Raw genomic sequence first — 16880 nt, 5'->3', positions numbered from 1 at the left:
AGCCAACCAGATCCAGGTCTACATTAACACGATTGTAGCTAGCAGGTTGGGAGAAGTGGTTCTTCCCTCTATTCAGCGCCTGCAAGACCACAGTTGAGTACAGCATACAGTTTGTGGCTCTGAAATAAATACGTTGGAGGTACAGAAACAAGTCCAGAGGAGGGCCACTGCTATAATAAGCGTGCTAGAGCACATGACTTATCAGGAAAGGCAGAGAAAGCTGGGTTTGTTCAGATTTAAGAAGAGAAGGCTAAGGAGGGAATCCTATTGCTGTCTTTAACTATCTTGTGTAGCGAAGATGACTGAGTCAGAGTCTTCTCAGAGGCGTGCAGCAAAATGGCAAAAGGCATCAAATACAAGTTGCAACAAGGGAAATTCCAATTAGATGTTAAGAATTCTATTTATTTGTTTTTACCACAAGAGTGCCCTAATATGGGAACAGGTTGCCCAGAGATGCTGGGGACTCTTCACCCTTTAAGACAGTAAAATGTGACTGGACAAGTCCCTGAGCAACTTGATCAAAGCTGACCCTGCTTTCAAAGCAAGGAGTTGAACCAAAGGACCTCCAAAGATCCCTTCCAGTATAAATGACTCTGATTATATGAAAGTGGTACATAAAATGCACAAGTCACTTTCAAAAATTTTGAAAAAATATGTTACAAGACCAAATTCCAATACAGTGTAGGCAAATTTGCACCTTTATCTGCAAAACCAATAACAGAACACATTAACCTCCAAAGATGTGCTAATATCCTCTAGAATAAGTGAGCTGGCCAGGTCTGGGGAAAAAAAAAAAGCTTTCCTCGCTATCACTAGCTCTTCCCCATGTTGGAAGAAAGAAAAGACTTGTAGGGCATTTTACAGCCTTGGTATCAACTATTCATGTAAAGGTCATGGAATTCAGTGATCAAAAGATTAGGGCACTGAAATACACGGTCAGATTTTAAAACATGAAACAGTGGAAAAGAACATGTTCATTGCCATGGAAAGAACAGAGAGGTCTTTGCCTACCATAAGGGTAGGATTGTACTGTTTTTAAAATGGAGCCAAGCAATAGCAACTTCATACCCTGCTTGCTAAATAGTCTGTCGTTCATGTGTTCAGGTAAATACCTAGACAGACGCACACTGTCACAGTGACAAGACAATTTGATGGATGTGTTTAGGAACAAAGCAAAACACTTTGTTAAAAGACATCTTACAGCATTCAACATTACCACAGACCATTACTGCAGAATTGTTGCAGCATTTTTTTAAATGAAGGATGAGTAGGAATTACCCAGCAAAGCTAACTAACAGTTACCTTGTTCTTTATTTTCCTGCGGATTTTCTTCAGCACTTTCTCCTCTGCTTTTGTCAGGGGCAGTTTGGTAGGGATGGGGTATCCCTCTGCTATCAGTGTCCTCTTCTCCTCCTCTGTCAGGATGAGTGGGCCGGTCCCCTGTAATTTCTGCAAGTGTCATAGAAATGAAATAATATAACAGTAAGTGCACACAGACCTAGAGAAAAGGGTGTTTAGGGAAGAGAGGCAGCAGCTCTCCCACTTCAGAGAGGACTCTGCCTACTAACACAGCAGCCCCTTGCAATTGGGAATGAGTGGAAGGGGAAGACCTTTTAGATAGCTTCCATTCAGACACTGAACCTTTGGGACTGGATTCCCTCAAAACTGTTCTTGGTCCAGCTCTGCACACACTGGGGCCAACAGTAAAACTTCCCTTAGCTTAAACAGAAAAACAGACAAATGAGAAGCATACTGAAAATCCCTCCCTAAAGATCACCACTTGCTTTCGACAAGACAAGAGGACAGATGCAGATCTACCAGGGACAGGTCAACCCAGCAGGGCTGGGCCCTAATGCAAAACACAATCCATGGTGGGAGAAACCTAATAACACTGTTGAACTCTGTCTCAACTTAGAGGAGAGGCACATGCTGTTCTCTGTGGGAACAGAACAGACCAGTGAGCAAGAATGACTGGATCTGCAGTTGTGACCAGAGATGGGTTCATCTAAAGAACAACAGAAAGTTAGCAAATCCATGGCAAAACCAGTAATTTAAAAAAAAAAAAAAAAGAAAGAAAGAAAAAATGAGAGGCAGATAGATAGATGCTGGGAAAAGCCAACCCAACTTACATGTGGTGCAGTCAGGAGAGGGGAATTGGAGAGTGCTGAAGCTGTGCGCGATGTCACTTTAGCTGTGGCTTGTAGTTGGATTGGGCTTGAAGGAGGGAGTGATCTAGCCGGGCTCTGCCCTCCTTCAGAGTCACTGCCATGGCTGCTGGGAGGGGTTGGAGGCAAATGGAGGGGATCTACTGCTAAATGGCAAGAGAGACATATAACACAAGGTTTTGAGGTGCTAATTTAAATTTCCACTAGAGCCGCCGCCACCACCACCACCACCCAGTTTCCAAGACTAGGACTCTCTGCTAAAAAATGGATCAAGCAAAAGTGGCAACTTCACAGATTTTCAGAGCATGCAGGTCTCCAAAGGAGGAATGAAACGCAGCAGCTATCTTTAGGTTCAACAGACAAAACAGGGCTCTGCACATATGCTCCAGTCATTTCTACCTACACTTCAGCTTCTTCTCTGAATGCTTTGAGGTTTCAGTATAGCCCTCCAGTAAAAGTCCCCTGCCCCTGGGAAACCACATTAACAGAGGGGTCTGAGCCAGCGTGCTTTCTCTCCAAAAATAATAGCCTTTCCTAACTTTGCTGTGGATTAAACAAATCGCCAGTATTTTTCAAGAGAAGGTATCAGGTCCAAAGTGTTATATGACCAGGGAGGAGAGAAATAATCTGCCTCCTAAGGACCTGGTTTGGCACAACTGGGAGGAAGTGACAACCTAGTGACAGCAAAGGCTTTAATGTACTGATGGAGCAGGAGCAGCACAGGCAACCACCACAGGAATCTCTCTCACACTGTGCTATCAAGGGCCATAAGCTAACTTCTACTGCACTTGTAGCCAAAATAACCTGTGCTAGAATTGGCAAGCAAAGTGCTGCTTATGACCAAATGGGTCTGGACCAAGAGAAACAGGGCAATGTCTCACCTACTCATATTACACGGACAACTTAGCAGGTGTCCAAAACAGCCATAATGAAGTCATTTTTTCTCTAAGATAAATTTACAGCAATTAAGATTGGGAGTAGGAAGATACAGGGCTGAATTTGCCACCTTCCACTTCTGTTATACTTCGCAAATTTGAGTTGAAAAGATCAAATGGGCGGTGGGGGAGGAAGGAAGAAAAATAGTAACAAAAAAGTAGTCTTATATATGAGCTCTTTTTGTCTATCATCTTAACTCTAGCAGTTGCCAGAAGAAGACACACACTTGAAAAACAGCAAGGCCCTTAATCCCACAAATTGAGCAACCGAATCTACACCCTGAGTTGAGATATAGCCTCCCTTTTTCCACCTGCTACATCACTTGCTTCTTTCCCTAGAGTAGTTCTACTTACCTACACAAATGAATTCACTAACAGAGTACCAAGTGTTCCTAACTGAGATGCAGTTATCTGCTCAAATTTCAGCCCAAATATTTGGGTCTTTCAAACTTTCCTTGGGTTGACAGATTATGTGCCACAAAACCGTGTTTAAATTTCAGGGCAGGGATCATTGCTCCTCCTTCCTCATTTACAGATAATGCAAAGGGATCCTGGTGGTTCTTAAAAACTCTACTAAAACTAATATGCTACAAACAGATGCACCTAACTTTTAATTTCATATAAACTCACATCCTCACTTTTGTATCAGAGGTTAAAATGGTAAAGTTTCCACTTATGCTCTTCATGTTTTCTATGCCTTAGTTAACTCCCCTCAAATTGATTTCTCTTCTAGCCTAAACAATCCTGGACTTTAAGGATTCAAGCTCCCTCCAGCAACTGTACAATTGTTAATACGCTACAGACAAAAAAGGGATCATTTTCTTTGTGATGAGCAACGGAAAAAAAAAAAAGAAAAAAACACATAAATGGGTCAGAGAGAGGCTGGCTCTTCAGCAACCTGAATTGAATCCCTAGAAGGCAACAGCTTCAGCCTAAAGATTAACATGGCGAACGAGGAAGCCAAATATTTAATCAGGGTAAAGTACATTCATTGTGCATTCTGGTCATCTCCTCCTGCATTTTGGGTTGGTAATTAACAGACCTTCCTTAGAAGAGAGGTTCAGGAACTGATCCACTTCATGGGGCTCCAATTTAATCTCTGGAAGAACTTTCTGGCTCAGTGGTTTCATCTAAAAAAGAGAAATTAACAGCATGAAAACCCAAAGCACACATCTTAAAAATCTTAATAGAAGGATACAAGGATGACTTCTCCATAAATGGAGAGGTTTCCCTTTCCTCCTGCTCTGCTACAGGCAAAGCTTTAACTGCTTCTCACAGTTTGCTAAACCAGGCTACAGAGAATACTGCCCTGACTACTCCCACTGTGGCTTTTCTTACTACTATATTTAGCTAAATAAAAGATTACGCCTCAGAGATGACATTTCAGACTGAAAGCTAGCATGCAACCCACTCAAATTACTTCCCTTAGCAACAGAGCTGCCGCTAGGATTTGCCGGACCGCACAGTCTGTTTGAGCAGAGACAGAAACACTCCTGGCAGTGGGGGAGAGCCTGTGCAAGACCTTTGTCATCTGGAAGCAAAAGCAAGGTGCCAGTCACTGAGCACCAGATTATTGGACCCAAGTTCATTTCACAGTGTGGAGGAGCAGGAAAAGAGACAGTCATGGCTGACCAAAGTTTGGAAGACATCTGGCTTGCCCTGTTGACAGGGCTAGGGCACCAGGCTGCCAAGCTGTTGCCCAGAGTCTGCCTGAATGCTACAGTTCCACGCTTGAGGAAGTCAGTCTGGCACATCAGCATGCTCATTGCAGCCAAAATCTCTCTCAATAACCTGTGTAAGCAATCCATGCAATGGTAACGAGCCACCAGCTAGTCCCAATATACTCTTTGCAAATCATGGCATCCCAAGCTACAGCAGGACTATGTACCAGGGACAGCACATTCAGACTAGAACAGGATTATGGGAAACTTGTGTTTAATTTTTTCAGTTTCTCACAAAATAATTTGTTGCACATATTTCTGATCCACATCCAAGTGGAAACATTTATTTTCAGCATATACTAACTCCACCCGGCCTGGACTGACATCGCACCCTGGGGACTGAGAACAGTCATGCTTCTTCCTCTACTGACAGGGGACTCTGGTGAGCCATCAGCTGCTGCAGTTCATTCTCCTTAACTCAACCACAGCCAAACTAAGCCCTTGAGAATGCCCGCTGGCTGCTCCAGCTGTGGTCAGAAAGGCATCACAAATGCTCCTTACGAGGCAGGTTGGTGTGGAAGCAGCAGCAGCTTGAAATGTCAAAGCTTCATAGATCTGGCAAAAGTGACTTAGGCAAACAGGGAAACTCTCCAGTCATTTCAAACAAGGAGTCTTGTTCTGATTAGGGGAAGGCACAGCAGCACTAAAGCAAGTTATTATGGAAGACACTTAGCTTGTCGCAGGCTCGGTAGGGCAAATAGGTTAGTCAGTTCAGGTGGGACCGGTTCATTAGAAACTGTTTAAATATTTTTAAAAACACATGAGCCCCAGGCTTTGGGGCTAGCATAGAAGAGAATGTTGTGCATCCAACCATTAAGACCTGAAGATGCAGATAAGTGTTTTGAAACACAAGCTCTTACAGCAGCAGTGGGACACCAGCAAACATTAAAAAATATTAAAGCAGACTGCAGTGTGCACCCTGAATTGACAACCTTTGGCACCAATGAGGCTACACTGGTATGCAGAGTGTTAGGAGAATCTGTAGCTAATTGCCCAGAGAGGAGAACAGAAAGTCTGCATGTACCAGGGCATCTGTCTGTAGTTCAGGTTGTTCCCCCTCCAACGACGTGGCCGTGACAGTGAGACTGACTGAGGGAGCAAGGCCTGATGTCTCACACAATGCTGGCTCAGTCTTTATTGCTGCTGGAGTCAGCTCTGTACCCAGGCACCATTCCTCATTTTCCAGGTCACCTGCCAGGGAAGGAAATTGGACACCACATGTTTAGGTCAGAGACAGAAAGACTACAAATGAAAATAATGTCATCCCTCCTCCAGAGAAGGGAAACACACACAGAAGGCATTTCAGTCCATCAACAAAACTCTGTCTTTACTATTCAGCTCTTGGTCAATGCAGACAACCATGCCATTTCAGGGCTGTAACCTAATCCTAGCCCCAGGATACAGAGAGGAGCAGCAAGGAAAGACACAGAGTGCTAATCACTGTACATTGCCAAAAGCTGCTAACACATAGCAGAACAAGACTAAACAAGCTATTGGGTAAAGCAGCCAGGGAGTCATGTCCTACACACGCTAATGCCTGCTGACTCAGTTTTATTCCTCCTTGCAGAGATAGCATTTAGCCAGACTTTTGCTCCTTCTACTGCTTGCAATCATCAAATAGCCAGAGCAGTGATGATATACTTTTAAGAACAAAGGATTTTTCACACTCTTGACTTCAATTTTTCTCCCCTAAGGATCCATTTAGAAAAGAAGATAAAGGCTTTGATGATTTCACAGGAGCACCAGTGCCGCGGTGATCATGCTAATTTCCTCCCCAGAGTCTCTGGAAGTCAGAGCACAGGATGCGTATTTTGACTGGCAGCGATGAAACATGCAGCAGAATTGTCCCCTAGCCCCACTTATGGCAAGCTCACTAATCAGGAGAAAGCCATGCAACTTTTCACTGGACAAAGCTGAAAGGTTTGCCTTGCACTGTCAAGAACTGGAAGAAGGTTGGCATGGTAAGTTGGTAGCTCCCCATTTCCATTCATGAGGCAGCCACTGTTTGACTTGCTGAAAAGGGACTTATTCTCCCAGGTCTAAAGTATGATAGAGGATCAAGAACTTGGAAGGACTCAAACTTTAAAACAATTCCACAAGGCTATTAACAACCCCACTTAAAAAAAAAATTCAAACGCATTCTTGGCAGATGCAATTCTGCCTTAAAAAAATTCCCATCCCTATTGCTAGAGTTCAGTCATATAAGTTCTTTTCTCTTGCAGGAGAGTACCCTACACCAGCTGTACTGCATCCCAACAGCATACAGTGCAGCCCTCTGCCACAACTCGTCAGTAGTCATGAGAAGCACGTCCATAAATCAAGCAGCTGGAATCTGAACCCAAACATACATAAGAGAAGAGAGTGCTGACCTTTCTTTCAAAGCTTTCTCCTGCCTTCATACAGAGTACTTACTGCATATACGGAATTAAAGCAGAGAGCAAGCACGTATGCAGTATGGCTAGTAAACAGCAACAGGGCTTCGAATTAACTGCATGCTGCATCAGCACTGTGGGAGGCAGCCACGGTGCTGTGGCTGTGCCACCAGCCATCTGCAAGGCTGACATAAGACCCTTACACATCTGAACGTATCAAGCTGGTGAGATGTCAACAGAGTTCAGCTGCAAACAGGTAACAAAAATAAGAGCGGGCTTATGGCCCTTGTGCTGCTGTCTGCCCTTGCTATTAAGACCACACACGCATACAGCACACAGGCACTGGGCACAAAGCTGGGTGACTGGAAGAAGGGAGAAGTATGTACATCTCCAGTGCTAGTAATTACTTTGTGGTGGGACCTAACCTCCACCGCTGGCAAGGAAGGAGGTAATTTGAGAAAAGACACACCAAGGAATTAAAAATGAAAAATACACATCCTGTAATCAGAAGCTCAAGAACAGTGAGCCCAGCTCTGCCAAGAGAAGTAACTGTACAGCAAGGGCTAAACACCATATTTAAGTTTCTGGAGGGCTTACTCCCAGAGCTTTCTGGGAAATGCAGAAATATAAAAATAGAAGTATTTATGAAAAAAAGAGGTAGCATTGTCTAAATATTAACTCAGGAGAGAGGACATTGCTCTCTTTCAACCCCCTCTGAGCCTCTCTACTCACAAGCACAAGAGCGCAGCTCCCTCCCTTGCTGACTGCAATGAAATTTTCAGTGGAGCCATGGACTCCCTCTAGCTTGCTGCGTGTGGATCATTCAGATAAGAGCTTTAAAGTGGTATCTTTGCCTGGAAATCCAGAATCCCTTGGCAAACACAACTTTCAAATGCTTCTTTGGATAACTTCTGCCAAAACCTCCCCCACATCGTGTTGTGCAGAGCCTCCCGCTTGCTGCCTCTCGCACCTCTGGGTCGAGCTACCCGGTGGCAGCGCTATTGTCTGTAATCTACTTTAGACTCCCTTTGGGAGGGAAGGCTACCTACAAATGAGAGCTATCAGTGAACCAAGTAATTAGCCCTGAACTTTCTGAGATTTGCATCATCATGCAAGTAGAAGAGAAATCTAGCCGTGGGTGCCCAGCGAAACAGGACATGCCCTCTAAGGCTGCACTTTGTGATGTTTATCACCTCTAATCCCCAGACTCATCGTGAGGATTCAGCTGCTGTAAGACAGCAAGATAGGCTGGCCAGCAGCCAGTCATTTTACTCCTCTGGAACCTGACTGATGATTAACCTGACATCCCTGCCATGACCGCTTAGATCCGCACAAACTGCTTGGAGTTATTCTAGGCTTTAAAGCCAGTCTAACCAGTTCGTAGTTACGGATGGCTTTCAGCGACAGCAACACGCTGCGTTTAACACTGAGGTAACTTTGAAGAACTGCACCTAAAAATTTTTTTGACATTGCCTCTTAGGATGCATGGTGACAGCTGTCATTCCAGATGAACAACCCTGTGAAAGGAAGGGACGGAGCAACACACTAGTCAAATCCCACCTTGATACTCCCCTCTCCCACTTTTTCCAAGCCCCTGTTACACATTCACTATCATGATCATTGTTGTGCAACGAGTTACTTTCTTTTGACACATTCCAGCTTCTGAAGTCACCAACGATCTCTCCTCTGCTCCAAAAGAGCTGCAAGGACATTCCCCATTCTCCTTTCTCCTCTTCCTGAGCACAGCGGGTTGACGTTATCTGAAAATCATTCTTAGTTGATTCTTATAATAGCCCCTAAGCACCTCAGTCTACTCTGCCAAGCACTGTACTAAGCAAACAAAGTGGCAGCCCTTGCCCCAATGAGAATGCTGCATAAAACCAGACAAATTTAGGCAAATAGGAGGAAAATCGAGCAGGCTACAGAATACTTGTCATACTGAGAGGCATGGCACACCCTCCAAGACAATGGTATTTCTTATGGTGGGGTATGAAGAACCATGAGAGGTCTTATGGAATAATGAGAACAAGCAAGAAGGTGCACATGAAATATTGAAATGAAAGGGCAATAGAGGCTGGCTCAAGGGACCCACTGGATCAGAAGGGAGGTGTCTTCTCCAAACCATGCAAGACATGCTGTGGAAAGAGTAGATGACTGGTGTCAAGAAACTGAAGGTGAGTATTTGTATTTATATTTTACATGATCTAGGAGGTACACGCGAACTATTGAGACAGAGTCCAAAACAAAAGGCTGAGAAAATGATCTTGGTGATGATATTCTAGATGGGTACGAATAGGGCAACAGTGCATTGCTAAGGTGACACAAAATACACTGCAAACCATTCAGATATAAAGAGGAGAAAGCCTGAACAAGAGATTTAGCTATTCAAATGGCTAGGAAAATCCATATCCTAAAAATGGTCACTTTGTCTGTTAGAAATCTCTTCTCGGGCTTCAAAATCCTGACTGTTGAACAAATGATACTAGCTGCTTTACCCCCGCTGAAACTTCCCATGAACTACAGAGCTCTATCGCACAATGACTAGATGAGAAGCACTTCACCTACCCTTTCATAAGTCCATGAATGCTAGGCATTTTGGCACATGAAATATGTCATTTAAGGAGTCTACACAGTACTTAGTAAAATCCCAGCTAATGCTTCTACGTGCAATGGACCAGCACTGTTAAATTCCACATAAGGACTATGTTAACTGAACAGTAATGTTGCAAAGCACCCAGGTATTAAGCAATACCTGTGAAGGTTTAATTCAGTGTACTTTTGCATGTTATACACACCTAAAAATAGGAATGTTTTAATAATGAGATCAAACAATTTCTCTGCAGAATCTGTGCCTTACCCCACACACAGAATGCATGGCGCTCCCCTAATGAAGGAGCTATACCATATTTTGTTATTCTCATTGTCTCATGCACAGGCTCATCTCTCCTTTAACAAATCAATTCAAATTCTGTTCCCACGAAGCTGTTTAATTCCCTCCTAGGGCACAATCAAAATGCTTCACTAACCTGAATTAATTTCCACAGAGGTCCTGAAAATTCAAGTGAGCCATGGAGAGATTAAGGCCAAAAAGTATCTAGTAATTTAAAATGGCCAACTGGAGACAACTGGAATTGGATTTTTCAGATGATTTAGCACTGTTATTATACTTTACCAAAACAAAGTATGCATTGAGTTTTCAGGTACGGCCACTTCTCCGAGTTAAACGTCAGAGTTTCAAATCAAGCATCCAAAAAACCCATTCATCACAGCAACCCAAGGTTTGTGACACATGCACCTAAGATCTTCTCTTCTGTGTCCAAGACTAAAATTACATTTCTTCGGAAAGTTTTTGTGTGCTGCTTTTGTCATCAAGCTTGTCCCACTTTTCCTGCAGACTCTTGTTTAGCATGCATCTTTCACCTTCTTAAAAAAAAAAAAAAAAAAAGGCAGGAGCCTTACAAAGCATCGAAGTTCAATCAGCGTACTGAGCAAATTCCCCACTGATAGGAAAAACCCTAAACATGTCCTCTTCTTTCCCAGCTGCACTCATCGCAAGTCCAGCTTGGTCCCAGATACAACATGCAATGTGTTGTTAAGATGCTGTGTATGCAATAATGCAGGAGAGGAAGCTCAAAATGAGACATAATTCCCTCAGTACTGTAAGTGTAAGCATTGCACCTCACACATACCTACAGCAAGGCATCCAAGTAGCAAACAAATTCTTTCTGTCCTCTGTCTTTATTTCAGAGACCCTAATCCTGCCCCAGGTTCCATCATCTGCAGTTAAGATGGACAATGCTAGGAAGACCTACCGAACATACCACACGTGGTCTTTCCCTTTTCACTTTCCTTTCTCCAGATCACTACACCCAAAAGGGAAAAGGCTATGCAACATTTTGCACGATAAAAGCTTAAGAACTTTAAAGTCCACTACGAAGACTGAGTTATGCACAAGTGCTTGGCTTTGGGTGCACCACACACCGAAGTCAACTTCTCTCTATGCTGCACACCGCACACATTATGATGATAGTTTTCAACATAAATGGATTTCAGTGCTCCTCTAAGTGTGACAGCTGTAGCAATAATCAGTACGTGTGATTTAGGCATACACGAAAAACACACAACCAAGAAGGGCTGTGTTTGTACATGACAGAATTAATATATACTACTTCTGTGTTTGTTAAAAGACATTTTTAATATATCAGTATTTATATATAATATAAAAAAAATAAGCATAGTCTCTTAACACCACCATGTGCAGCTTTCTAGGATACTCATATTTCTCTGAAGTACTGCAACATTTTGATTCTTTCCTTGTTCCATATAATATTATGGGAAGGCAGGGTAAGAAAAGTGGAAAATAGGGTAAAAAATGCTTACTTCAACTGTACAGGTTTTTTTTAAATATCAGAGTTCCCAGTGAGTTTTGCTTTCCTTTTTTTTAATTATTTCTATCCAACATTATTCTATCCAACTAATTCTTCAATCTTGTCCAACATACCACCTCCTTTCCTGAGAAAAAGTGAATCTTCTCCAATATTGACTAAATTTCACTCTCTGTGATAGATGTACAGAGAAACAGAGTTTATGAAGTAACTAAAAAGATCTCCCTTGCTCCCCACATTCATTTCAGCACTATTCATTAAAGAGTTTAACAGAGATGCTTTTTGCATGGATAACCAAGTTGCATCAGTGAGTTGTTGTGTATTTTTAAATAAATGAAATTAGAGTGGCACTCTGTATCTCTCCCTCACCCCCCCAAGTAGAGAGAATGCAACTATTCACAGAAACAACATGATTTTCACCGTTTTTTCCCCTGCAGTAAAAAGGAAGACAACACCACTAGGTAAACAAACCCACATGAATGGTGTACCACTGAACCTAATCTTGAAGGGGAAAAAACCCCCCTACCACCATTACCACCACAACAGATCATAATCTTACAGAAAACAGATGCATGTGCTGCATGTCATTTGAAACAAGCCTGCAAATAAGACCTGTAGAAGCATCAAGGGATATCCTTAAATGTATAAGCAGAAGGAAGAGGCAGTCCTTGCCTCCTCCAAGTTCACCATCCAAGCAACAGATAAAACAGATAGAGAAAGACAAAACTGGAAAGCGCAGGAGACCACAACAGACTACCAAAGTGCTCTGCACAGGTTATCAGAAGAGACATGTCTGGACAGGGTAATGCAAAAGATCCTTAATGAGTCAAGCTGTTCTCCAGCCAAAAGTATTTAAATAATCCCCCTCTTCAGCCTTGTCATGGATTTGAGCAAAAGGGCTTCAAATAATTCCTTTTGGTCTATGACAGACCTTGTACTGCCATCATGAACCACAGGGCTTGGATGCACAGCCCACATGGCTTCTGCACAGCCGTGCCATGTACAACAGTATGCTGGCTCAGACTCTGCACCAAGGGTCCACATTTGCAAAGCTGTATTTCAGACAAGTGTTTGGTCCTTGCCTGGATCCTGCATCTGAGGTCACCACCCCATGCAGCTAGCAGCAGGATCCAAGGGTGCTCACTAGCTCTACACCACAGAAACAAGCTGCAAACTGGGAGCCAGCTAGCCTGCAAGGGGAAAACATCTCCTGGAAGAGGCTCACAACTTGTTTGTGGGGGAAATGGCTGCTCACTCTCTGTCAGCAGGAACACCGCACCGCAAACCCGAAAGGGCCTCTGCTGATGCACAGGTTCTGGGCGTGCTGCTGGATGTGCCGCTTGCAGGGAAGTTCAGCATCCCCAGCTCTGCAGTCTGAGCCCTATACACCCTCCCAAAGGCAAGCTGGACCCTTCTGGAGACATAATTGCTTCCTTGTCTTCCCCCTCGGCTCACACTGTCCCCGGTACCCAGCTCTGGGCTCACGTAACACCCCCTGGCAGACACAAGACCCGTTTATCATGCCTGAAATGCTGAACTCCAACGCCACTGCTGCTACCCCCCCGCCTCTGTGAGGTGAGAGCCCACATTCATCGACAAACAGTTTCTCTTACAGATTTTCCAGATGGCATTTCCCCCTCCCAGCATGCACACGCACTCCCACTGCAAATAATGAAACCGAAGCCCTTGAAACGGCCTCGACAAAGGGGATACTGTTTGACTACCAACCATTGGGGTCCTTTTTAAAAAGTGCCAGGAAGGGAAAATTAAATAAGTGGGCAAAGATGAGCGTCAGTGATATACAGTCATCAAGACACACAGCAGAAGTAGCTTTTCTTCTAACAAAGGATCACCAGTCATACCTGCATCCCCCCTTTGAGCAGCACACAGTCCATCTAAAACCCACAGATTATTTGTATCACTATCAAAGTTATTAAGATAGAAACAAGGACACATTGTTCCTCCCATACCTAAATGAACCAGGGTCAATACCCTCTTTCCTGCGGGGAATTTGACAGTTTTCAATCAGAATCATCTTGTCACATAAAACCAGCCAGGAGATGTCTAAGGGTTACAGGTTCTGCTTTAGTCTCTCTTCAGCCTAAGACTTTACACAAGCATAGCTGTCAGCTGGGATACAGTCCGTGATGTTTTAAATTATTTTGCTTAGGGGTAGAAAAATGTTATTTTTATAGCATCACCCTTTTTATATATGGGAGTGAGGCACAGATTGAGGTGGTAGCTTGGATTTACAGCCTTAACACTGGATACTATTAAATGTCCTATAAAAGATTATGTGAGTTGTTCTGTTTTGTTTTTAAGACATGTAAAAATTATCTACAGAAGCACTGTGTTCAAGTAAAGCAGTTCTCTCTCACCCTTCTGAATTTTTCTCCCCACACGGATGTTGTGAAGGCATATCCATATTACAGCAGCAATCAGGCTTTGACACACATTAAAAGGACTCAATGCTTGCAGCAAATAACTGAGCGTCAACTCCCAGTGCAACACTACAGCTAAAAGAATGAGATCACTGGTTTCAGAAACAGCAGGACTGGAAGTGGGAGGAGTATTCCCCTAATGTTCATCATTAGGGAAACTATTCCTGAGAAATCAGCTCCTGTAGTCACTTTACACAGAGTTTTGAAAAGGAACTGCAAATGTTCCTTTGTTTAGAAAAGAACTGCAAGAATAGCTCAATGTCCAGAAGACATCCCATATAGGGAAACACCAAAAAAGTGCAGTTCATTTAAGCTGTATCCAAGCAGAAATCAAGAGGGAACTTAATCACAGCCTACAAACACCTGGGGAAAGAGGTTTCCGTGAGCAGATGGTTCTTTACTCCAGCAGGGAAAAAGGCCATAAAGAGATCTCATATGTGGAACTGAAAGCTAAAGGAGGTCTGACTGCAAATAAAGTTGTCAATTATTAACAGTAAGCATAAGTAACCACCAAAATGCCCATCTCTAAATCAAAACTGACATTTTTCAGACACACTGCTGCCAAATGTAGAAGTTACAGGCTTGATTCAGAGTGACCTAGTGAGATTTTGGACCTTGGACGTATAAAAGTTCAAAAGTCTTCCCATCCTTTAAAACTGCAGATGCTGACAAGGACTGACTGCTACCCTTCCACATAAAAATCACTTAAATACAGGCTATCACCACCAAATGGCTTCCTCCCCATTTCTTAAATAAACACACAAAAATAAAAAACCCACACAGGAAAAAAGCTGCATTGGAATGTACTCGCAAAAATTATCAGTATGGCTTTGACAGCATCTTTTCAAAACACAAGTGAATTTCTTTGTCCACTTCCAGTTCCTTTAAAGTCAGGGCAGAGGAGGTTCTATTCTCATTGTTCACATTTCATTGATTCAGTATTTGGAGAAAAACAGAGAGAAGCAGGACAATGCATTTCTCTCTATATATAGCCTACATAAAAAAATAAAACCAGAATATATAATATAACCTACTATACATAATAAATATATTATGACTTATATATACACCATATACAGATATATATATTGTGTGTATATATATATGTATACATATAGAATGTATGAAGACCATCCCAAGCCCCAAGTCCACAGATGCTTCTACACGAAGAGACAGCACATGACACTGATTACTGCTTGTGGACTCCATACATAAGCAAGCATTTTCCTGTACAGAGTGCTGCCTGAGATGAGGGCTGGATTTATTGTTGAAGGGCTATTTGCACTGGAGAAGTGGGAGCCATATACAATGATTTTGGAGGTTTTGTTAGTTTGCTTTACATTCCTTGTTTGCTCCCCCCCTCCCCCCCAACCATGTAGGGAGATGGAGTTGAATTTTAAAAAGAAAATTTAAGTTTTAAAAGCACGTTACAGGAAAACATAACCTCAGCAGTAAAAACCCCAATAACAATGCAGGTTATATTCCGGGGCCAGCCCCAGTTTTGGCACAGCTAAGCATAAAATAGAAACATACCATTTCTGTAATCACTCTGTCAAACCTTTAGCCAAGGCAAGCCGCTTCAAATCCAAAAGTAACTTCAAAGCATTCCTGAGCAGGAAAGCATGAACAGGAGGGGCATGTGGGGACCATGACTAGTCTCAAAAGCAGAGCCCTCGGGGGACAGGGAAAGGAACGCACCCAGCCACCTGGCTACAATTTGAGGAGAGAAACCATACAAATGACTAGTCGGCTGTCCACTGTCTCTGCCCTGCCAGGCTCGCCAAGTAAAAAACATACACAAAAACCACACACCCATTGTGAACCACCGCCACCACTGGAGCTGATCCCTGAGGATGAAGGGCCCCACGCAGATGCTGCAGCCTCTGCCTCCACGTTCCTGCTGCACACCAGCCCCTCAGTATTACTTGTACTCCATTCTCGCCTATGGATCTCACACATCCAAAACAAGGCGCAGCCGCTATCCGAAAGTCTGTGCCTAGAGCTGACAAGATGAAGCATGGGAGGGCCGCGAAGGACTAGCCGCTCCCTGTGTTAGGACCTTGACCTTACGGATACTTAAACGAGTTCTCACCTTGAGGTCAACAGGACTTCTCAGAAAAGTTAAACCCAGACTTAGGAGTTTGCCAGGTTTTACACTTCCAGCACTTTAAAAAAAAACCTTCATATAAGATTTACAATTACATGAATAGGTCAATTTAGCAATTGTAGAAATTGCGGTAATAGCCGGGTAGTGGCCAACGAGAACGGCTCACGGCAGAAGTTAATTGTTCCCCTGCAACAGTGGGCAAGAAGGTGCTTATGGAGTCAGAGCGATCATTCACTGCACCGTAACGGCTGAAAGGAAACATTAAATAACATTTCCAGTAAGGTTGTCGGAGACTTGGTGGGGGAAAAAACAAAAGATGGAAATAGACACTGAATGGCTCAAGATCTTGAAGATCATGTGCCTAACAAGACGGGCCTTTTTCTCAGCCTCCCCATACTCTGGGGCTCTGGGACCCCGCACTTGTGAATACATAGATGAAAACCGCTGCAGACATCGGGTGCCATTGAACCAGCTGGAGACAACTGCCAAAATCCAATTCCCTCCTCCAACAGGCCGGCACGGACTGAAGGAGGAGGGCAGAAAGGCAGGCAGCGGAGCAACACGACATGGGGCCGGCCTGGTGGCAGCACACTGGCCCCAGCGCCGCGCAGCTGGGACCGACGGCTGGGGTCACCCTGGGCCCACACAGACAGCAGGACCCTGCCCCAGGATGGGACACACACCTCCAACCGCCATTCCTGCCTCCCCGCCATCTCCAACAGGCCTGTCGCCATGGAAACACACTTCAGCTTTT

General features: G+C 43.7%; 1 protein-coding gene across 2 annotated transcripts in view; it reads right to left on the bottom strand.

The window, feature by feature from the left end:
• Positions 1 to 16880, bottom strand: part of CREB3L2 (cAMP responsive element binding protein 3 like 2) — a 76801-nt gene that overhangs the window by 12216 nt on the left and 47705 nt on the right. The window contains exons 3-6 of one of the 2 annotated variants that reach the window (XM_072872262.1): positions 5846 to 6012; positions 4143 to 4230; positions 2130 to 2308; positions 1303 to 1449 (exon numbers count right to left, since the gene is read on the bottom strand). In XM_072872262.1, coding sequence (XP_072728363.1) covers positions 1303 to 1449; positions 2130 to 2308; positions 4143 to 4230; positions 5846 to 6012 — 581 coding nt within the window. Of the gene's footprint in view, positions 1 to 1302; positions 1450 to 2129; positions 2312 to 4142; positions 4231 to 5845; positions 6013 to 16880 lie in introns of both variants that reach the window. The other variant, XM_072872260.1, reaches the window with a different exon arrangement.

Source organism: Ciconia boyciana, chromosome 1, assembly GCF_034638445.1.
Source record: "Ciconia boyciana chromosome 1, ASM3463844v1, whole genome shotgun sequence".
In the NCBI taxonomy this organism is placed as follows: domain Eukaryota; kingdom Metazoa; phylum Chordata; class Aves; order Ciconiiformes; family Ciconiidae; genus Ciconia; species Ciconia boyciana.
Note: the sequence above shows the minus strand (reverse complement) of the source record. Positions and strands in the feature narration are given on the sequence as shown.